Here is a 23,566-nt window from a genome sequence, read left to right as displayed (position 1 = left end):
CACTTTGGTGGACCAGCGAGGTGGAGGAGGAGCCTGGGGAGGGGGGTCCTGAGTTCAGGGGAGATTTAGCTGCTCTTCATTTTGTTGCTAGGAAAGGTAGTCTCAAAAGATTAAGGAATTTTCCAGTGGTTCTGTGAATTCCTGCCTGAACTGAAGCCCCTAAAGAGTGGCAGGCCACGTGTCCCAAAGCCAGGCCGGCAGTCATACTGTTTAAGTGGACAGACAGTGTCTTCGGGGCTGGGGGAGCCTGGCTGAGCTTGACTGGGACTTCGATTACGCCTACTCCTGAGCAGTGGCTACAGAGCTTACAGGGACCTGCTAAGGGTGATTGCAGAAGGGAGGGCAGTTCTCAGGGGCACACCCTTCAGTGCTCACCCCAGAATCCTGTTCTACAAAGGGAGGCTGAGCGCATAACAGGATTGGTTGAGACTTTAGTATCTGTAACTTACATTTACTTCTGCGTGTGGCCGTTGTGTCCAGTGATGTTTAGGGATGCACCCCATTAATCTATTAATCCTTTACTTCTGACTTCAAGGCTTTGGGTGGTGCCAGGGGTACACTACTCTTACATAGACAGACGTGGGCAGTAAGACAGGACGTGGAGGCAGATATTCTTAGTTACCAAGGCTTTGTCTTATTTTGGCCTGCCAAAAGCAACTAGATTGAGGTGATTTGGAAAGACCATATGCAGTTGGACAACGGAAAAGTTGTCATGCTAAGTACTCATTCTCACTTGTCTCTGGGAGTTAGCCTCAATCATTTGTTTCCAGTTCTCCAGAAGGGTCATGGCCTTTCTGAGGTAGTAACTGTTTACACATGATTGAAGGCAAGAGTCAAGAGCTCAGGCACTAGCCATGCAAGCATGAAGACCTGAGTTCAATCCCCAGTGCCCTTGTCAACAGCTGGGCAGGCTGGCATGCCTCCACATGCTGATGAGGTGGAGACATGAAGCTCCCTGGAGCCTAATGGCTAGTCAGCGTAGCTGAATCCATAAACTCCAGTCCTCGTAAGCTACCTTGTGTGATAGTTTGAATGCAATTGGGCACCATGATCTCATAGGGAGTGGCAGGAGGAGGTAAGGCTTTGTTGGGATGGGTATGGCCTTGGTGGAGGAGGTATGTCACTGTGGAGCGGACTTTGAGGTTTCCTGTGCTCAAGATACCTCCTAGTGTTTCAGTCTACTTCCTGTTGCCTGCATATCAGCATAGAGCAGCTCCTTTTCCAGCTCCATGTCTGCCTGCATGTGCCATGCTCCCCACCATGATGATAATGGACTGAACCTCAGAAATCATGCCACCCCAGTTAAATGTTTTCCTTTCTAAGTGTTGTTGTGGTCATGGTGTCTCTTCACAGCGATAGAAACCCCAACCAAGACACCGTGTCGCAGTAAAGATGGGTAGTTCCCAAGAGGAACAGAATCCAAGGTTGCCCTTTGGCTTGTACATGCATGCACCCACATACACGTGTGGACAGACACAGGTACACGAATGATAAAATGTGCTTTCAAAATTGAATTTCAATGAGTTCAAATGATCAACGTTTGAATTCTTAACAGCATATGCTCAGGAAGGCTCATGGTGCCTCAGCAATCCTGTGTATTGTAAGAGGCATCATGTTGTTTTTGTCCTAAATTTTCATGAAAAAAAAAAAAGTCAAATTTTCATTTTGGCAATGGACACTTGAAACAGGTCTTCTGCTTCTATAACCACCACAAAGAGGTCTGTCCCTGAGTGGCATTATCAAAATGCAGGAAAGCAAGATGGGCGTGGCAGCCCCTGCAGGGGAGGGGCACAGCAGCTTCTTTAAAGATAGCTTTTGTCTTAATCTTTTTTGCTTTAATTTTGTTTATTATTATTATGTGGGGTGTGGGCCAGGTGCACAAGTACCACCAAGGACATTTGCAGTCAGATGGCAAACTTGGGGCGTCCATTCTCCCACACGAAAAGGAACTCTCAGGACCCACTGAATCTTGCCAGAATTCCTTTCTTTTTAATGAAATCATTTCCCCCTTCCTGTTCTTTCCTCCGAGTCCTCCCATATAGCCCTCTTTCTGATTCTTGACCTCTTTTTTCATTAATTGTTGTTAATGCATATATGTGTATGTATATGCATTTTAATCTTAAATACATAAATATAGCCTGCTCAGTCTAGATAGTGTTACTTATAGGTACATGTTTTCAAGGCTAGCTACTTGGTATTAGATAGCCAATTGGTATGTTCCTCCCTGGGGAAGACTTTCTCCACTCTCAGCATTTCTTAGTTTGTGTAGGGTTGAGGACCCGTATTCCCCCGCCCCACCCCTGCACACTTGCTCATGTCCATTGCTGTCCTTGTTCAGCTCGTGTTTAGGCAGCCATGTTGGTGAGGCTGACTGTGCTCGGGACCCCAGCTCAGCACTCCTTGGCCCTCTGGCCCTTAGAATCCTTCCACTGCCTCTCTCACAGTGTTCCCTGACCCTTAAGGGTGGGGTGTTTTGTGTCCGCTGGGCCTGGGCTCCACAACTTTGTGTTTTGATTGGCTGTGACTTTCTGTAGTGGTCTATGTCTGTTGCAAAGTGAAGTTTTATAGCACAGATTCTAATTGTTCTTAATAAAAACCCAAAGTCAGATATTAGGGATGAAAGCTGAGAGATCAGAGAAGCAGAGCAGCCAGCCACTAGAGAGACCTTTTACCTCCACCAGATCCTCAGGCTGTCCTCAGACTGCCTCCTCTGGCTTACTGCTTCAGACTGTACCTCACACTGCATATCCAGACTCCATTGGTCTCCACCAAACCTCAGACTGCATCGAGCTCTTGTCTCCTCCTGCCTGAGCTTCCTCTCTCCATATCCCTTCTTGTCTCCACCTCCCGTGTGCTGGGATTAAAGGCATGGGATCCCAAATCCTGGGATTACAGGTGTGAGCCACCATTGCCTGTCTTTGTTTAATCTAGATTAATCTAGTGTAGCCCAGAGTGGCTTTGAACTAACAGAGGTCCCTCTGCCTCTGTCTCCCCAAATCCTGGGATTAAAGGTGTGCGCCACCACTCCCTGGCCTCTAGTGGCTTAACTGCACTCTGATCTTCAGGCAAGCTTTGTTTGTTCAAACGCAAATGAAATATCACCACAAAGTTTCCTTGATGAGGGGTGAGGACCACACTGCCTGTGGGCGTAAGGACAGTTGTTTAGAATGAACTGAGGGCCGTATATGCTGGGTTTTGTTTTTGTTTTTTTTTCCTCCTGATAGTTAGGAATTCCCAGTTTCTGATCAGTTTTACTGTGCACTATTAACTCCTGGATTTTTCTCTCTGTAGGCGTCGCCTTATCTCCCAGAGATCGTCGTTAGAGACCCTGGAAGATATTGAGGAGAATGCCCCTCTCCGGAGGTAAGTTCTCGTGCTTCGTGTGTGTGTGTGTGTGTGTGTGTGTGTGTGTGTGTGTACATTGTAACAGCTGGCAGTTTTTAGTTCCTAATCTTCTGAATTAAATTTTGAGGATAAGTATTTGACTCGCAGGGACAAAGAGTTCTGTGTGGAACCCGACCCTGAAGTCGTGAAAACTGGGATGCTCCATCTATAGACTGGAGCAGGCCAAGCTGCTTGCAGACTTGGTGGTTCTTTTTCCTGCGGTCTGTGGTTGGTGTTGGTCTGAGGAGCTGAGGATGGCACCCAAGGCCTCCTCATGCCATCTGTGGTGGCTCTCAAGTCTCAGCCCCAGCTGCCCTTTCATCTTAAAAGTGGCTGTTTATGGAAACAGAGCCATATTAGCCCTGGCATTACACAGTACTTAAGATCTTAGGCTTCACTCTCAGCAGAAGCAACCAGATCTCCTCAGGAGGTGATGGTGACGTCACTCCTTAGCTAGTTGCTGGGGCAACCTGGTGAAGATAGTTGCAAGTACTCCCTTGGGTTTGGAAGCATTCCATTCCATTTTTTCCTTCCAGATTAGAAAACGTGCTAGCAAAGCACATTTTTGGGATGACAGCAATTGCTTGTGACTGGCAGGTTTCCCTCCCCTCGCCCTGCCCTCTCCGTTGGCCCACATTGATGCAGAGCTCTGGCCAGGCTTCCCTTGTGAAGGAGAAAGCATTCGCATGTTGTGACTTCTTGCCTTCTCCCTGCAGCTCCAAGCTGGCAAGGGAAAAGTGTCTGGTTCCATCCTTTGAAATAGCCAAGGCCAAGGAGACAGGTGTGGACTGACTTCATCCTTTCCTGAGCCTGCATCTGGGTTCCATCTGCCTGGCTACACTCTAGGATGTAGCTTCTCCTATGCCACTGTGGAGGGCAGAGCGAGGTCCTGAGAGGGCTCCTCACCAATCTGGGAAGCAGAGGAACAAACCCAGATATCAGGTGACTGTGAATCTGGCCACTGACATCATCCTGAAGGCCGGGGTCTGGTAGGCTGGTCTCTACTTTTGAAGTCTCTGGAAATATACACTCCCAGCAGCCCCAAAGGACGTGTTCTGTGAGGCAGACGGGAAGAAGCCACTTCCCTGAAGACACCACACAGCAGCTCCAGTAAAACCAAGGCAGGGAACTGGCTTTGTTCCAAGTAGTTGGTGAGCAGGGAGGAGGGAGGGCAATGCTCCCAGGTGGCAGCACATAACTGGCATCAGAGCCGCACGACATCTCTGCATCCACCCCCATCAGCAAGGAGAAAGGAAAGGAGGCCTAGTGCTCGCCAAGCCAGTATGTGGAGTTGTGTGACAATTGTTAGCAGAAGAACCCCAGCCGATCAGGGTAGCGGTAAAAATTGCCCTCACTAGGGTTCAAGATCAGGCCATTTTGTCCCCAGGAAGTTAGAGGGTTGAGATTGACTTGGGGTGCCCTGTTAGCCCCAGACTGGACGAGGAGCGAGAACAGCCTATCCTGCAGTAACTGACTTCTCCCAACCGCGCTTACAGAAGATTGTCCTGAATTTCAAAGGGAACTTGTGTAAACGTAAACATCTAAAAGTAACCTAAAATCAAGGCAGTTTTTTAAAGTCTTTATTTCTCTAAATGAACTTCCAAAACAAAACAATAAAAAACCCCAACTTCTCAGGGCCAGTGAAATTCTCAGTGGGCGAGGGCACTGGCCACCAGTACTGCTGACTGGAGCCTGGTCCCTGCAGCTCACAAGTAGCAGAGAACAACCAATAGGGTTGTTCTTGGTCTCCACACAGCCCCGTGTGGCCCACGTGTGCCCCGTTGGCCAGTACCTACATATATAAATAAGCAAATAGGTGTGGCCACTACAGAAAAGGCGTTCGTATTTGCTGGGATGTCCTGCTCCCAGGAAACAAGCCATGTAGAAGAAGCCATGCTAGTAGGGAGTGTAGGACTCGCTGGCAGTAGTGGAACCTCGGTTCTCCCATCCGTAAAATGGGCTGACCTGTGAAGTCGGTTTGCCATCTCTGACAGGAAATGTCCCAGTAATGGCACTGACGTGTCCTGGGGATGGGGGGGGGACGACCCAGGGTGTAAGAAAGGCTCTGAGCCTAGTCTGCTTTTAAGGTTAGTATGCAAAAACAATTGCCTCCTTGGTACCTATTAAAGCGTAATTAAGTGTATCCTGTAATCAGTGCTAACAAGGATGAGCTAAATGTTCATTGAATTAGTTTTTAATTTAATTCTCTCCTCATTTAATTTCGCTTCACTCAAAGTGGGTGCTTTTAAATAGGTATTTACAAGATAGTGCAGCCAGCTCTGTGGATTGTCCTCTGCCTGACCCGCTGTCACCTGCAGCCCAGTGTTCCAGTTTCCTTGGCAATTGTTGCTAACAGCGCTCTTGAAGCGTGTCTTTGATTCCCTGGGGTTTTGGTTAGATGCTTTTGAAGAAGAAGCGTAGCACAACAGCTTGCTGAGGAAGGCTTAGGTTAGTGGGGTGCCTGAAGCTGACACCCAGAGACAGGACTTTTATTGTTATATCACAGTATACACAGTCAGTGTTTCCTGAGCACACCCAGAGCTCCAAGAATGGGAGGACTTTGGGGAGTTTGCCACTGCTTGGTGATCACCGGGGACCCCCAAACAGCACACTAGGAACGCAGCCTTGATTGGCCTCCTGTGGCCGTGGCCATCGCCAGCACCTGCCCGTTTTCCTAGACTTGGGTGGTGGAGCTACCTCTGTTGTAGTCACTGTGGCCACCTCCTCACCAGCTACTGCCCTTCTGCTGACTCCGGTCTCCCTGGTAGCCCTAGGAATGAGGGTTCCTCTCTGCAGCCCCTGGGTTGTTCTCCTTCATTCTGTCATCAGGGCACAGTAGGACCTAGAGATTGTCAGGTGACAGACTTGGTCAGACTGTCTGGCACAGAAAGCTCTGGTTTGGGGTTGAGGCAGAGTGAAGAACAGGACAGTCTTAAACTTATTGCCCTACCCAGAATCCCCTGGAGCTTCTTTTCTGTTTAAGCCGCAATCGTCCTTTTCCCCTCAGCCACCCCTTCTGTGTAAGACAGCGGGAACCTCGAGTGGCTGGTAAACCTGGAGTCAGTCAGCATGGGAGCAGTTTGGGGTTCTGGGTCTGTTATACTCTGTGTTCCCTTGAGCCCCAGAACTAAGAAGATGGAGGCCCCCTCTGGTTCTGCCTTTCCTTGATTTCTTCAGGCAGCCCTCTGCAAGGCTTCCAAAGAAATTCCACTTACCGCTCCGAATTCCAAGGGTTGCTGTCTTGAGAATATGGAGGTCCATCCCCCACCTCCCACCCACCTCACAGCTTATTAATAATGTAACACTTGGGATTTGTATATGACTGTGTGCACATGCACGTGTGTAAGTGCCTTCATGCCAATGGTTATCTGGCCATTTATGAAACACACATATGTGTGCATATTGATTTAGTTCTCACAGTGTTAATGGCGGTGGGAACTGGAAGTGTTGCTAACAGAGTTGGGAGCCCTGAGTGGTCGTGATCAAGGGTATAGTAACGTCAGGGTTGGAGGCTGGGAGGACCTGTGCGTCTGCTGAAGCTTCAGCCCACTGTAAGGGACAGTGACGGGAAGTGGTGCTTCTCTCTGGACACACAGCCCACGGGAGGGGGTTTCCTAGTAAAACCCACCAGAGGGTACTGTCTGGTTGTAATGCCTTTGCTTAGGCCTGCATTGGTTTGCATTAGTGAGATTTATTCAAGTGAGGTTGTATTTTAGGGCGGTTTTGTTTCGTTTTTGTTTTTTAAATATATTGTGATCTGTACTCTAAGAAAGGGCTTCTAGAAAGGCTGGCCTCTGCTGGAAGGGTTGGTCAGGGTAGATGGGGATCGACCAGGCCCACCCCCATCTTGGAGATTGCCCTGCGGGAGAGTAAAGACTGGAGTTGCCCTGTAAGTCTAGAACCCTTCTTGTTCCCCAGTTCAGTTCCCTTACTATTAACTTTACCCCGGTGCAGCCATGTCCTCCCGTGTGGCCTTGAGACAGAGATGACTGTATTCAGATGCTGTTCGCACCCAGAGCTCAGTGTGGAGTGCCTTTCCAGAACTTGTTTTTGAAAGTATGAGGTTGAAGACATCCACATCCTAGAGCAGCAGCCAGTTCTTGGGCTCAGAGTCAGGAAGGATTCTAATAGAAGGGACATAATTCGCTTTGTCAAGACAAGACTGTGGGGCCCTGGGCAGCTTGGTATGCACCCGTCAAGACAGGGTCTAGAGAGACAACCAGAAAGTAGGCAGGCCTGGATTCTAGTTTGCTCCAGTGCAACACCTGACTCCAGAAAAAAAGCACAAACTGGGACCACCCAGGAATGGACCAACCAGCATCCACAAGGGAAAGTACCTAACATTCCAACCATTGTAGATAAGATCACCTGATGTCCCTTAGCCCAGCACACACCCATCTGCTTTAAATAGGGCACCCAGACAAATGTCAGCCAACCAGGGGTCCTGAACCTTAAAAATCCCTCACTCCAACTTCTGCTGTTATAAAAACCTCACCCCAACTTAGCTGGGCTCTCGATCGTGCTGGTGCGTTAGACACACGGAGAGTCCAGGTTAGAACTTGAATAAGAGTAAAGGCTCTTTGCTTTTACATAGAGAACTCGGTCTCCTTGTTGGTTTTGTGGGGGCTCCGCACTCTGGGCACAATAAAGACAAAACTCTAGCCTCCTCGTGGTGATATTTTTGGCTCTGGCAGTGGTGTCCATGTGGTTCTGTAAGTCAGCATTCCCGGGTTACTTCAACAGTCTCTTCAGCTGTGGTCTGGCAGAGAAGCACAGTCAGCAATGCTGCCCACTCTCAGGAGAGATTTTACTTTTTAAACTCAGTCGCTTTGGTTCAATAGGTATTTGATTATTAAAATTTATTCTGAAGCAATAAAATGAAACAGAAACTACCTAGGTCCTAATTCTCATTCAGATTAAGCTGTGACTTCCCAAGCAGAGTCAGGAGCTGGGGCAGCTCGCCAAGGTTTCCAGGCCAGATCCTGCTCCAGAAGAAAATGACTCAGGCTTGTTTCTGAAATGAATGTTGCATGTTATCCCTGCGGCCCCAAATCTTTTAAATTTACAAGGTTCTATTCCCTTTACCTGTGTTGATTTAGGATGGCAGCAAGACTAATGTCCTTGGGACCCATTTAGGTTACATTATTGTAACTGGGGACAATAGTCAGCTAGCTTTTCAGAGATGCACATAAAATGTTATCAGTATTAGCAAGGAAATTGTCTGTCATTGGGTTTTTAAAGTTTCCTTGCTCCGGGCTGGCTGTATTGTTTTCCTTAGGCTACCCCACCCCCACTCCTGCCCGCCACGAAGTGACTCAGCCATTTGTCTGGTCTTTCCTTCCTGTCTTTGTGTGGATGGCTCAGTTGTCCACTAGGCAAGGATAATGTTTTTTAAAATGCCTTTTTTTTTTCAGATGTCGAACACTCTCAGGTTCTCCCAGACCAAAGAATTTTAAGAAGATTCATTTTATCAAGAACATGCGCCAGCACGATACCAGGAACGGCAGGTACCACAGCGGCACCAAGCTGCCAGGGCCACCGGGAGGGTGGCCAGGGGAAGGGAGAGGACTGCTTAGTGACCACAGCTAAGCAGATCATAGCCAATGCCACATCCAGACATCTCCACCTGGGGAACCCAAAGAGAGTTCTGATAGGACACGAGTCTGCTTTCCCAGAAAACTTTGGACAGAGAAACAACTGCTTTTTGTTGTTGTTTTTCTGTTCTGTTGGTTTTGTTTTCATTGCTGACCAGCACTGTCTGGGCTGGTCAACAAAGGCTGCCAGATCTGTGCCTGAACTTGGCCTTGGCTTTGTAGGCAACTCTTTAGGAGGATGGGATCTGGACTTTGGCAGGCAGATCTTTCCTCCGCAGGTTCTGGGCCTGCTGACACTTATTGGAAAGCTTTCTCCATCCCCTCACTAAATAATAATTATGGTCGAGAAGTATACAATCTTAATATTAAAATTCTCCGGAGAATAGCATTGCTGCTAGCATGTTTACCAGCCATTCCTCCAAGACCTCTGGTGTCCACTGATGCCCCCTGACCCTAAAGGATGTCCTCTTAGCTGGCATGCTAAGAGCAGAGGGCCTGGTGCCAAGCCCACCTCGTTTGCTAGGATTTCTAGAAGACTACATGGTCTTTCCAACACTCGCCAGTTCTTACAAAATGAAATAGCTAAGATCTCCCAGTGATGCTCAGTGAGGCTCAGCTTTCCTGTTCTTCTGCGGGTAGGAGACACAGTTACGTCTTGTGCAGTGACACTGGGTAAGAGAGAGACACAGTTCACGTCTTGTGCAGTGACACTGGGTAAGAGAGAGACACAGTTACGTCTTGTGCAGTGATACTGGGTAGGAGACATAGTCACGTCTTGTGCAGTGACACTGGGTAAGAGACACTGGGTAGGAGACACAGTTACGTCTTGTACAGTGACACTGGGTAGGAGACACAGTTCACGACTTGTGCAGGACACTGGGTAAGAGACACTGGGTAGGAGACACAGTTACGTCTTGTGCAGTGACACTGGGTAAGAGAGAGACACAGTTCACGTCTTGTGCAGTGACACTGGGTAGGAGACACAGTTCACGACTTGTGCAGGACACTGGGGAGTAAGTTTTTAAAGGCCTTCTTTCTCGAGGTTTATACCTCTATTTTTGGAGGCTTATCAGAACAGAACTTTATAACGGTTGTGATGGTGTCGGAACTGCGCCATCAAGGTCCCCGCATACCTTCCAGACTTTATGTGATCTTCCCGTTATGGTTCTCCAGCCAGTGCTCACATTGTGCGATTTTTTGAATTTTTGTTTTGACTCTGATGCTCACTGTCTCTTTCAGATCATTGTGCCACACTCATTCACTCACCATTTCTGTTTTCTTTTGAGGCTGTTTCTATGCCATTTTTAGGCTTTATTTAAATCTTTGGGGTTTCCCCCCAGTATCTCTTTAACTGTAACATAAACACAGAAAGGCTGTAATTCCCAAATAAAATCAGTGACAAAGCCAGAGAGATGAGCCCAGTTTAAAGGATTCTGTTTTCAGTCCTGACCACCCAGGCACACCACCAGAGGGGTCCCAGAGATGAGCCCAGTTTAAAGGCTTCTGCTTTCAGCCCTGACCACCCAGGCACACCACCAGAGGGTCCCCAGGCAGGCAGTGAAAGGATGTAGCTGATGAAGGATCAACAGAATGGTATTTAAAGTTACAGTGTGGCACTCCCCCCCCTCCTGCCCCGCCAGGGACCACTGTAACTAACAGTCCAGAGAGGCTGTGCTCAGAACTTCTGCTAGTGAGCTATGAGCCGCTGTCAAGGACAGAGCTTCCCTGAAGGTGGTAAAGGTGGAAACCAGACTGTGAGAACCACAGGCTGTAGGGGGCGCTCTACCTGAGAGAGCTGTAAGAACCACAGGCTGTAGGGGGCGCTCTACCTGAGAGCGCTGTAAGAACCACAGGCTGTAGGGGGTGCTCTACCTGAAAGAGCCACTGGGGTTCACTTTCCACCCTGGGATTCATTCGTAAGGACGGGCTGTCCTTGTGTGAAACAAAACTAGAAAGGAAGCCAGGAAGAAAATAGGGTTTCTGAGGGAAGAGAAGGGGTTGAGGAAAGCCAGAATGTAGTCCCTTCAGAAAGCAGACCAGCTGCTTTGTCTGGATGCAGGTCTCCTGTGGATTTGCCCAGACATTCAGGTGAGCCTCAGGTTCAGCCTCACCGGGTAGAGGGACCTCTAGTCATGTGCTTTGGGGGGTGTCTGTGTGGTGACTGAAGTTCCTTGTGTCCTGCCTCAGGAGTAGGGGTGTGAATGCTTGGCTCTCATCTGAGCTGTATCGGTCATGGCTCTGGCATGGCAGCTGCCTGCTTACTGCTGTGCACAATCCCCAGGCCTTCTGCTGATTTCTCTTAAACTCTTAGCCTAGTTTCTTAATCTAAGGGCAAACCAGTGGCCCTTGGCTCATCTCCCCTGAAGATGCTGATAGAGGCTCTCTTGACCCGCAGATGTCTGGCAGTATGATAGAGGCCATCATTGAAGACAGTTGGCCTCTCACAAAACAGACAAGAATGTCAGCACAGGACTCTGGGCTAGAAATGAGTTTGACACATAATTTTTAGAGAGAAATGAGAGAAAGGTACCCCCAAACTGAGAACTATATAATGGGAGACAGTATTGTAGCATTGGAAAGCAAACACACACACACACACACACACACACACACACACACACACACACGGAATATAAAACCTGAGTCGGCCTCATAGTTGGCAGCATCAGAGTGTCTGCTGGAGAATAACACCCTGGCATTGAGGTGGCTCCCTGTTCCCTACCTAGGAACAGCGTCCCTGTGACGGAGATAAACCTGTGAGATAGGTAACCGGCAGGCAAGGGAACTGGAATGGGACCTGCTGTTCTAGACCTCATACGGGAGGCAGGCTGATGCTCCAGCCCTGGGGGAAGCGGGTTGTTGTAGGTTTATAATAGGAAAACAACATGGTTCCCAGCTAAGAAGTGGAGTCCTGTGGCGAGGATTACGTTGCCAAAGAGTTGAGGGAGTAGCCACTGCCGTGAGGGAGTAGCCACTGCCGTGGGGGAGTAGCCACTGCCGTGGGGGAGTAGCCACTGCCGTGGGAGAGTAGCCACTGCCGTGGGGGAGTAGCCACTGCCGTGGGGGAGTAGCCACTGCCGTGGGGGAGTAGCCACTGCCGTGGGAGAGTAGCCACTGCCGTGGGGGAGTAGCCACTGCCGTGGGAGAGTAGCCACTGCCGTGGGAGAGTAGCCACTGCCGTGAGGGAGTAGCCACTGCCGTGGGGGAGTAGCCACTGCCGTGGGAGAGTAGCCACTGCCGTGGGAGAGTAGCCACTGCCTTGGGAGAGTAGTCACTGCTGTGGGGGAGTAGCCACTGCCGTGGGAGAGTAGCCACTGCCGTGGGAGAGTAGTCACTGCCGTGAGGGAGTTGCCACTGCCGTGAGATGCCAGTGAGTAACGCTCACTAGCACCAGGTGGCTCAGTAGCATGGGTGCCAGACTGGAAGCCCTTGATACATTTTGTTTTATCAACTAAGAACTCAACAGGTGGCCTGCCACACATCGTCAGTCCCAGTGCCCAGGAGGCAGAAGCAGGTGGATCTCTCTGAGTCCCAGGCCAATCAGGACAACATAGTAAAACCTTGTCTCAAAACTCGGGAACCTCAGTAGGCTGTCCAAGTGTGGTAATGCATGCCTGATCTCAGCGTTTGGGAGGGGAGTCCGTATCACAACAACCAAGGCGGGGATGTAGCCTGTTGGTAGAGCTGTGCCTAGCAGGTAGAAACCCTGAGTTTGATGTCAACACTGAAAAAAATAACCGTCAGTATTTGTTGGACACAAGTAGGTGCCTTTGGAATGAGTTGTAGTTTTCAGGACCAGCCCTCCAGGAATGGAAAGAATAATAAATACAAATAATCAGGGCTCGAGCTACAGCTTGGTGCTAAGCACTTGCCTAACGTGTGTGAGACCCAGGCTTCATCTCCAATAAACACAACACGAAAAAGTAATCCTTGGATTTTTATAAGGAAGACTTGACTCTCTTGTTTGTGGTTAAACAGAGTAATGTCTCACCACTAAAGTGTCCTCCTCTCCCCCCCACACCTGTGAGTACAGACAGCTGTTACAATAGCGTCTCACCACTAAAGTGCCCCCCACACACACACCTGTGGGCACAGACAGCTGTCACATAGTGTCTCACCACTAAAGTGCCCCCCCCACACCTGTGAGCACAGACAGCTGTTACAATAGTGTCTCACCACTAAAGTGCCCCCCCACACACACCTGTGGGCACAGACAGCTGTCACATAGTGTCTCACCACTAAAGTGCCCCCCCACACACACCTGTGGGCACAGACAGTTGTTACAATAGTGTCTCACCACTAAAGTGTCCCCCACACACACATACACCTGTGGGCACAGACAGCTGTCACAATAGCGTCTTACCACTAAAGTGTCCCCCACTCACACCTGTGAGCACAGACAGTTGTTACAATAGCGTCTCACCACTAAGATGTCTCCCTCTTTGTCCCATACCTGTTGAGCATGGGACAGCTGCATCTCAAGGAGACTTCGAGGTTACTAATGAGAGCTCACCTTCAAGTTGGAGGTGGTGAGGGCTTTATAGTCAAAGTCCTTCAAGGTGGAAGAGGGAATCTATGATGGGATGTGACATTTTCTTGCCTTGATTGGCGTTGAAGGCAGAAACAGGGCTAAAGACAAGGAATGCAAGTGGCCACAAGCAGTTAAATGGACCATCAAACCAGTTCTTCCCACAGCCTCCAGCAGAGACTGCCTGGTGCAGGTGCCTGCAGGCCCATAGTGGCGGCTGGTGCTAGAGTTAGAAGGTAATAGCTTTGTTGCTCTAAGCCAGTAAGTGACGGACCCTGCTAGCCAACAGCAAATACTGAAAAGAGGGAGGCAGACCTGCAGCCCAGCTGTGTGACTGCACACCTCTTCATCATGTGAGAGCCGGCTGTTCATCCACTGCGGCGCAGGTGGGACTGTGAAGTGGTCTAGTTGCCATGGGAAACAAATTGGAAGTCGCTCAATCAGCAGAGCCTCAAGTGGTTGTAACAGACTGCAAAGCACATGCTTACAGGAACTGAAAAGAAGGTCCAGCCAGGCGTCTGTGCACCAGGGCAGCGGTGTTCATGGTAACCAAGGCCTGGAGAAGAGTAGAAATCGAGCATGGTTGCACGCAGAGGGGTGCTCTCAGCCATCTGAAGGGCTGACTGGCACCCAGTGCAGCTAATCTGAACTTTAAGAAAAGCTGTGGCATGGGTGGATTAAAGTAGAAACAGAGGTCAGGTGTTGTAGAACCACATTCTATGAAATGTGCAGGGAATTTAGAGAGGTGGAGAATAGGTGAGGTTAACGGGTCACCAGGAGAGGGCGCGGAGCTTGGGATGACGTGTGCACACACTGTGACCATACGCTGTCACCCCAAGTTGTACTGACAAATTGTCTAATGGCATGTTTTACATTTTCTGTATAAGATAAAATAACAAAACATTGGCAATAGGGACAGAACTTTAAAAACCATTTCAGAGGAAGAGAAGAATAATGTACTTGAGGAGACTGACATACTTACAGCCTCCTCAAGAGAACTGGAAAGCAGAGAAACAAAGCAGTGTGCCAGCCACACAGTAGGTGCTCACACACACTGACAAACTGAGTAACAAGGCCGTGGAAGCGGAGCTGCAGCTTCAGGACCAGAACCTGGGGATGGAAAGAATTAACAATATGAAATGATCTTTGGTACACTGAAGAATTTTTAAAGTTCTGAGCCTAATGCCAAGCAAGTGTTATGTTAAGAAAGTCTAAAGGAGTCTGTGATGGTGGCAGAGGGTAAACTTTAATTATCAGCCCAACAGGCCTCCGGCTGTGGCTGGCAGAGACGAGGACCAGATGGTGTGTGTTGTAGAAGAGCGTGGAGGTTCCTAGCCATCCACAGGAGTGCACTGAGAAGTCTTGTTAAATTAGCTTCATTTCCTCATTGATGGAATAACTAGGTTAGTAAATTAGGAGAGTGCTGTAGACACGGCATTTCTTGATTTCAGCAAAACGTGAGGCTGTTCTTCATTACAGCAAATCCCAGGGGGTGGAACGGAGGGTCAGCTATGCACTGGCACTGCGCGTGTGCACTGGCTCTGCGCGTGTGCACTGGCTCTGCGCGTGTGCACTGGCTCTGCGCGTGTGCACTGGCGCTGCGCGTGTGCACTGGCTCTGCGCGTGTGCACTGGCTCTGCGCGTGTGCACTGGCGCTGCGCGTGTGCACTGGCGCTGCGCGTGTGCACTGGCACTGCACTGGCTCTGCGCGTGTGCACTGGCTCTGCGCGTGTGCACTGGCTCTGCGCGTGTGCACTGGCTCTGCGCGTGTGCACTGGCACTGCACTGGCTCTGCGCGTGTGCACTGGCTCTGCGCGTGTGCACTGGCTCTGCGCGTGTGCACTGGCTGGTTTGCCAGCTGGCTGACCTCCCTCCGCCACAGGGCCTAGAGTAGACCGGCCTGTGGTAAGCATGAGCTAGGCCATGTGGAACAGAGATGGGACACTAAGCTATGACTCTTGTGACCAGCCCGCAAAGGACCAGAGTGGAGAATGTCTGGTACAGACGGAACCGAGGTACAATTGCTTCATCAGCTGGAAGTCCTGGGCCTAGTTCACCGAGATCAAGTTTATCAAGAATAGATGCGATTATTCGCTCTCAGCTGTGCTATAGACGAGACGCCATGTGAAAGGCTGTCGGCGTTAAGATGGACATGATGCTGACTTAAGACACACAGCCTACGTTCGCCTGCCCTGTTACATGTATGGCTTTCGTACCCAGTTAGAGTCAGTCCCAACAGTCACATTGTGGCTGATGTGAGTGTCCTGTCTTACTTAGGATGTTAGCTTGTACCAGGGTGGCCCCATGGTAGTCAGCCCCGTGCGCCTGGACACCAGGTGCCCTTGTGGGAGTCTGACTTTGTCTCCTTTCTCATAGTCCATTCTGGATGCTGTTTCTTTGGTGCCCACCACTCTTACATGTTTACTTGAGCCAGTTTTTCCTAGATCCTAGACCACTGACTAACCATTTTTTAAGTATGGAAGCAAGAGTGCTTGTATAATAAGTATGAGAACCTGAGTCTGAGCCCCAGGACCCATGTCAAATTCACGTATGATTGCTCCTAGCTATATTCCCAGCATTGGGGTGCAGAGGCAGGGCCATCCAGAGACCTCAGAGATGGCCAGCCTAGTCAAAACAGTGGCCTCTGGTTCCGTGAGGTACCCTGTCTCAAGGGGATAAAGCCAAGAGTGCTAATGACATGTGATATCCTCTGTTCCTAGCACAGCCCTTCATGTTCATATGCATGTACCACACACAAACACACACTTAAAATGTGGAGTCAGTGGGGCTCGTTCCACACTCCGCCATCACATGCTTGCACACGGTAGTGTGCAGCTTGCCCCCTACCGCCCCTCCAATACAGGGAATATGTTTTGCAGTCAGGTGATTGCATTGAAATTTCACCTCCCTTTTTCTAGTTAGCAGTTTACTGACTGTACGGGATGCAGTGGTGCATGTGTGCAGTTCATCCAATGCAATTCAATGCATCCTGCTGATACTGCTCTGTGTGGGTCTTATAGGATGAGTTCATGAACAAAACAACAGTCTTGCATCTAGGAGTCAGAGCCTAGCTGGAGAGAGGCAGGCGGCAAATGGTTTAATACATCCCAGGAGATACAGCAGGGTGGTGAGTGAGAGACGTCGGAGGTATGCTAAGGGCTCATGGGAAGCCTTGCATCAGAGGTGTGAAGGAGGTAAGGGCCAACCCTATGGCAGTCAGTAGGAGGAGCATCTAGTGAGTGGAGACAGAACATGTAGGGTGTGTTTGAGAAACTGCAGGAAAACTAGCAAGGTGGGACAGAGTGAGAAAGGAGACAGAAAGAGGAGCTGAGCTCTGAGAACTGGGGGTTTGGAGGTTGCCCACTTAGAGCGCTGGCAGTGCAAGAACCTTCATGAATGGAGGCAAGAGGATATGGTCTGGCTTGGCTTTGTCAAGGCAACCAGAAGCCAAGGACAAATAGTAGGGGTCACTTAGAGTGACTTTTGTCAAAAACTAAAGAGTGGTGTAAATGGTCTCCTTAAAGTGAACTCATTTCATTTAAAAGTGAAATTTTAAAACAACTTGAAATTGTAAAAAGCCATCTGCAGACATGTGTGCCAGCCCTTTGACGAGATGGCCCTATGTGGAGGAAGAAGGGTGGCCAGCTGCCCCATGCTGTAATACCTGGTTGCCAGAGGAGCTGTCAGCTCCTGCTAGTTCCTTCTTCACTGAGTGTCCTACTGTGCACCAAAGGGCGAAGGTTGAACAGACGTCTCTGTCAGGTATAGGTGCACTGGGACAGTAACAGGCCCTCACAGCCTCAGGAGCAAGGATCTGCTGCCTCCTTGAGAGTTCATTGCTGGGAAAGCAGACCTGAGCCCGCAGAGTGACAGGCTCCCACAGAGCACATGGTTATCGTGACTACTCACCTGCACTGTCTGTTAGGAAAGATAGACCTCGCATCTTGGTGCTTGCAGCCCTGAGTGCCTCCCTGCTGCCCAGTGTAGCTGCCACGGTGCCCTGAAAGTGTCATTTCCTGATGGGACTGCTTTGAGAATCATTTCCTCTCTGCCATTGTGTCCTGGGAGAGGAACTTTCAACGTGTTTAAAGGACCCGTTTTTCATCAGCTTTTTAGAATGAGAGGACAGGAGAACAGGAGCTGAAATGACATTGAGGCTTTTCCTTTGTGGACCAGAAAGTTTTGGAGGGGAAGGGACAGCTCGGTAAGAAAAACATGAAGACCTGGCTTGTGATCTCTTCATCCTAACCCCAAGACTAACACAGTTGGGAAAAGGAGTTCGAGGAAGCAGCACTTTTCAAAACCTACAAGCAACCTGACAGCCCCCAAAGAAGATGGCACCGCCCCTTCTTGATGGAGCAAATTCATCTACTGTGTAGATGGTGTGTGTCTTCCCAGAGTTCTGATCTCACTGTCACCGCCACGTGACACCTCCATCCCTGTCTGTGCTCCCCGCTCATCTTCAGCAGCCCCAGCCTAGAGGAGCCCCTGCCTGCAGCGTTCCCTGCGACTGCCTCCAGTGCTGATGAGTGGTAGGAGGAAGAAGGCTGCCCTTAGCTGGCGCTCAGCACCTAACAGATGCACCGAGCTTACAATTTTTTTTTTTTTTTTTTTTTTAGAAAGTATGCTTTAGAAAAGCATGGCGGTCATCTGAGTGTGGTGGGGATACCGTAGTCCCTCCATTCAAGTGACTGAGGTGTGAGGATCATAAGGTGCAGGCCAGCCTGTCCTAAAGTCCCTGAACAGTACAGACTGCTGGCACAGACACGCATGCCTCTCCTCCCAGTGACTTGCCAGGGTAGCAGGGTCATTTGAGGACAGCTTGGGCAACATAGCAGGACCCTGTCCCAAAACAAACAAAACCAGTCTATAGAAAGCATAGCCGTGACACGGCTTCCCTGTGGTGTGTGAGAGTGAGTGTGTCAGTATGAGTGAGTGTGTGTGTCTGCCTGTCTTTGCTGCCTGTAGGTCCTTGTTGCTGTTTTCAGCTAGAAATTTATAAGAAGCAAGAATCCAGTCACAGAGGACAGCCAGCTTTAGGTGGGAACCAGTTCCCGTCACAGGGGACAGCCAGCTTTAGGTGGGAACCAGTTCCATCTGAACCAAATCTTTCTTGGGTGGATCAGGTCACTGTATTATTGTGGAGACCGCCTGTGCAGCCCAGACCACTCGGTCTGGACCTCATGATTGTCCCACGGAGTGATGGGAGTCCTTAGAATATTCATTCCTGCCTCTGCCTCCCAAGTGCCAGGATTGCAGGTGCATACCACCATTCTTGCTGATGGTGAGTATCCATCCTCTCCTTTGTTTCCAGGTGGCCTGGAGCTGGGGGAGGCCAGGCTTTGGTACTGGCCGGTGAGGTGATATTGCTCAGAGGAAAAACTATAATTACTTCTGGCCCGCGGCTTCAGGCCAGAGCCACACTTATGGCTCCGAGTGCTGTCCTGGAGGAGTTAGTTTTCCTAGGAGACTAACTTCTATGACATTGTGTTTGCATCCCCAAACTTCACGGTCCTGGGCTGTGGGTCCCTGACTCATGTGTTGACACCCTAACCATATCCCTCAGGGTGGGAAGCCGAGTCCTTGCGTGTGTAATTGCGTAAGCTGAGGTCATTGATTAGAGGGCGTAGTCCAGTGAGAGTAATGGCAGTGATGGCCCTGCTCAGGGAGGACTTGGCCTTAGTAAGCCCTGTGTTTGGAAGCACTCCTGGGAAATGGGATTCTCTTCAGAGGGCGCACGGCCTTCTCCACACCTTGATCTTGGACCTCTGGCCCCAAGACTAAGAGAGAAATCCTGATGTTTAAACCACTGAGGGGTAAATGTAGCCCAGGTGGGCCTTAAATTCACTGTGTATTCCAGGCTGGCTTTGAACTCGCAGTAATTGTGCCCCGGCCTCCAGAGTGCTGGGGTTACAGGAGTGTGCTGATACCCGGTTTATCTTTGTAGTCTTCACGGGACAAGTTCAATTAGAAACGGAGCCTCCATAAAACTGAGTGTGAGTAGTCCGGCTCGGTGTGGTGAGCCTTCCAGCCCAGCGTGCAGGCTCTAAGTGGGAACGCTGCAGTCGGGTCTGGTGGCCCGAGGCACTGCTGCTCTCCACACTGTGGCCCTCTAAGCTCTCTTAGCTCTGTCTTGTTTATCTCCCCGGACTGCTCCCTCCGCTAGCAGATCTTTTCATCTCAGGCTGATTGTCGCTCGCCCACAGGTCACTTCCTCGGGCAGCCTACCTTCATCTAGTTTGGATGTCCTTCAGCAGTACCCTCTGCTTGCCCATTGCAGAATGCCTGTCTCTGTGACAGGGTGTCCATCTGTCTTCCACCCAACAGTCAACTTCCTGAGGGCAGGGCTCTGGCCTGCATCATTCCTCAGATCCCCAAGGCATCGTCTAGAAGGTGTGCTTAGAAAGTGTCTGTTGAAGAGAGAGGGAGGACGGAGGACCAGCTAGCTTGTTTCTCAGAAGCCTCTTGCCACTCCCTAGATGGCAAGAAAAGCTTCACCTCCCTAGGGGTACTAAGGACCTGGAAAGTGGTAGGATGATTACATTAGCAGTGAAGGGTGAGGCGGTGGAGAAGGTGCTGCAGGAATAGAGGAACAAACTGACACTTCCGCTGCAGGAATCACTGGGACACCTAACTTAGATCTTCAGTGGTCATCCCTCTTAGCCCGGACCAGCTGTCTTCCAGTCCCTGGGCTCCTGAGGTCCTTGTAGCTCCACATCACTGCCTGAGTCCCAATATTCTTACCTGCTAGAATCCCATGCCCCTCTATAGCCTACCCCAGGTACCGAACACTCACACCAGGCTAGTTGTCCACACCACAGCAGGGTTCCAGCACCTTTCTCAGGGCTCCTTCTTCCTGCCAACTCCCCACACAGAAACAGTCTTTATCCCATTTCCGGATGGATGGGAACATACTGCTTTGTGAAGAATGTTCTTGGAAGCCCCATAGACTTCTGCTTTGCCCTTGTCCTCAGTGGCCCATCCAACAGGGAGAGGGTATGTGACATAAAGGAGGGAACTTGTTCCCCAGTGGCTAGCGAGCGTGTAAATGGGGCACAGAACATTTTCTTGTTGTTGTGGCAGTGTTCATTCAACACTCATTATGTAATTGCCGGCTTCAGGCACAAGAGAAAGGGGTCAAATCCTTCCCGCTTTTAATTGAGCTTTGTGAGCCAAGGAAGGAGCGGCTGTGGGAAAGGCGGTCTGAGTGGAACTGGGAAGGGACTGGGTTTTCCAGACACCATGCTGTTCTTTTGACCTCCTCTGGGCACAGCAAACACAGTGTATGCTCAGAGGATCTACCCGGGGTGGGGTGGGGGCACAGATCCAGCCAGAAGGAACAGAACCAAATGGCAGCCATATTCGTTTCCTGGGCTGCCTTTCAAAGCACCCAGAGCTGGGTGGTTCTGTCATTTCTGGAGGCTTGGCACGCAGGACCATGTTCTCCGGAGGCTCTAGGGAGAACTTCTGTCATCATCGCGGTTGGCGGTAGTCCTAGGCATCCTCAGCCCTCAGCAGCATCACCTCATCTCTGTCTTCCAGTCACATGATCTCTTCCTCCGTGCATGTCCAGGTGTCCACAGATCACTCTTTCCTTGTAAAGACCCAGCACATGAGACCAGCTTCAGTGCAGCATTCATCCTAACCCAGCCATGTCTGAAAATCCTTGCTTCTACACAGGGCTGTATCCACAGAGGGCAGGGCTGGGACTCCACAGGTCAGCGCACAGTACTGTCCCTACTCCACACAGGACTGTATCCACAGAGGGCAGGGCTGGGACTCCACAGGTCAGCGCACAAAACCACCCTTTTCACTATTTTCTTTTGCTTCCCTATAGAGCAAAACAATCCCACACCAGTTTGGATTCAAATGGTTATTTATTTGAGGGGAAAAACTTACAGAACACCATCTTACACGACAGCCAGGAAAGGAGTCTAGGTCGCCGGAGCAAAAGAGAGCAAGCAGCGGTCTGCCGCTGCTTTTTAAAGAGAAAGAGACCACGCCCCAGTGGGCTGGTATCTCAGCGGCTATTGGCTGAAGCAACCGAAGGAGCTCCCGCAGCACTTCCTAGGTGTGGAAAGAGTGAATCTGGAAAATGTGTATCTGCATATGTTTAGATCTTGATAGAGCCGGGGACTGTGTTTAGATGCTGTTACATTGTAACACTGCCCCCATTGTTACAAGTGTGGTATTTGTTTCTTTAACGCCATTGAACTGCTTGTCATTTTTAATATCCTTATGGAATATTTCTGCTGTTATGGAATAAGGATGAAATTTCTCCAGATTAGCAGACTCCTCAAGGAAATGGAACAAAACGATGGTTTTTGGCATCAAGCAACACATAAAGATCCTGGGTGGTGTCATCCAAGGTCGCCTGGGTGGTGTCATCCAAGGTCGCCTGGGTGGTGTCATCCAAGGTCGCCTGGGTGGTGTCATCCAAGGTCGCCTGGGTGGTGTCATCCAAGGTCGCCAACACTGAGGATGTGAAAGCAAATTCTGTGAAAAAGCATGGCCATGGAAAGCTTGTGTGTAGAGTTGAAAGGTCCCCAAGAATGTGGACATGATTCTCTTCTGTGATCCCCTTTGAGAGGCTGTACACCCCAAGAGCGTGGACATGACCCTCTGTGGATCCTCTGTGATCCCCTTTGAGAGGCTGTACACCCCAAGAGCATAGACATGACCCTCTGTGGATCCTCTGTGATCCCCTTTGAGAGGCTGTACACCACAAGAGCATAGACATGACCCTCTGTGGATCCTCTGTGATCCCCTTTGAGAGGCTGTACTCCCCGAGAGCGTGGGCATGACCCTCTGTGGATCCTCTGTGATCCCCTTTGAGAGGCTCTACACCCCAAGAGCGTGGGCATGACCCTCTGTGGATCCTCTGTGATCCCCTTTGACATGGACATGACCCTCTGTGGGTAAGAAACCCAAGCCTGTCCCAGGCTGCTGGGCATGCTCAGAACCTCCTGGAGGCTTTAGAAAACGTTGTGTGTATCCAGAGGCAGCCTGACCCACAGCCCCATGGAGGCTTCTCCTTAGCTGTTTTCTTCTTTTCTCTGGAGACATTTATATGGAAATGTGACCTTTGCTTCCTCATAGACCCATCTTTCTGGGATTAATTCCACTATTGAAATCATAATAAGCTTTCGGGACATCTTGACTTCAGTATAGTGTTAGATGTCCCAGATGGGGAAGGCCATGTGTGACGAAGGTAGCATCTGCGGTGAGGTGAGGACGCGGACGTGTTCAGTTCAGAGCCCACTGGAAATGGTATGTGGTCGTCTCATGCCATTCATGACCACCAGTGTTGAAATTAATTCTCCCCTCGAAGGAGGCAAACAAGCTGGATGTTCTTCCAAGGCGTCTCCCTTGTGATGGATGGCTCCTGAGAGCAGAGCCAACCTGCATATTCCCATGAGCCTTTTGGTTCTGGCATGCCTTAGAGTTGCCTGCGTGAAGAGTCTCATTCTGGACTTGTTGTTGCCTGCCTGTCTGGCTAAGGCCTGGAGTCCCTGCTGGAGGCCACATCCACTCTGGGAAATGTGAAAGACATGTTCCCAGGAACTCCAGTGGCAATGTTGGTGATGTTGTCATGGGTCTACCATGCAGGTCTCTGCCATGGCTTCTTCCTTCCAGAGCAGAGTCCATGGGAAGGCTGAGCCCAGAAACGGCAGGAGCGACTCAAAAGTACAGGGCTTCTCTCTCCAGACTGGCCAAGGAGAAACCCACCCTAGTGGAATTGTTGGGAAACAGTCCGTGTTCCTGGTTGCTAAGCTTGGCTCCCTAATACAGTAACACAAGTTTCTGAATGAGATCCATGGTATCAACATCTTCTATACCTAATAGAGAGGAACACCCACAGTGCACCTTCAGTTCATAGAACAATACAGCCCTTTTCCTGCTGGGCGCCTTGGATTGCCCTTGGCACTGATTGTCTCTCGTTTTCTTCTTCTATTAAAGATGTCCAAACAGATTTGGTGTGTGGGAAAGGGAGACACATCAGTACTAGTAGCGAGGAAGGTGCTGCAGTAGTAAGACCATTGAATTTGGTCAACGCCCT

The 23,566-nt window shown here is 50.0% G+C and overlaps 1 protein-coding gene across 3 annotated transcripts in view; it reads left to right on the top strand.

Annotated features, from left to right (window-relative positions):
• Window positions 1-23,566, top strand: part of Cables1 (Cdk5 and Abl enzyme substrate 1) — a 103,364-nt gene that overhangs the window by 41,331 nt on the left and 38,467 nt on the right. For all 3 annotated transcript variants that reach the window (XM_041660354.1, XM_041660356.1, XM_041660353.1), the window contains exons 2-3: window positions 3,292-3,363; window positions 8,799-8,891. In XM_041660354.1, the coding sequence (XP_041516288.1) occupies window positions 3,292-3,363; window positions 8,799-8,891 (165 nt within the window). The remainder of the gene's footprint in view (window positions 1-3,291; window positions 3,364-8,798; window positions 8,892-23,566) is intronic.

Source organism: Microtus oregoni, unplaced genomic scaffold (assembly GCF_018167655.1).
Source record: "Microtus oregoni isolate MIOR12 unplaced genomic scaffold, Mior012 000011F_ref0000422, whole genome shotgun sequence".
NCBI classification, from domain to species: Eukaryota; Metazoa; Chordata; class Mammalia; order Rodentia; family Cricetidae; genus Microtus; species Microtus oregoni.
This window is presented reverse-complemented; position numbering and strand designations above follow the sequence as displayed.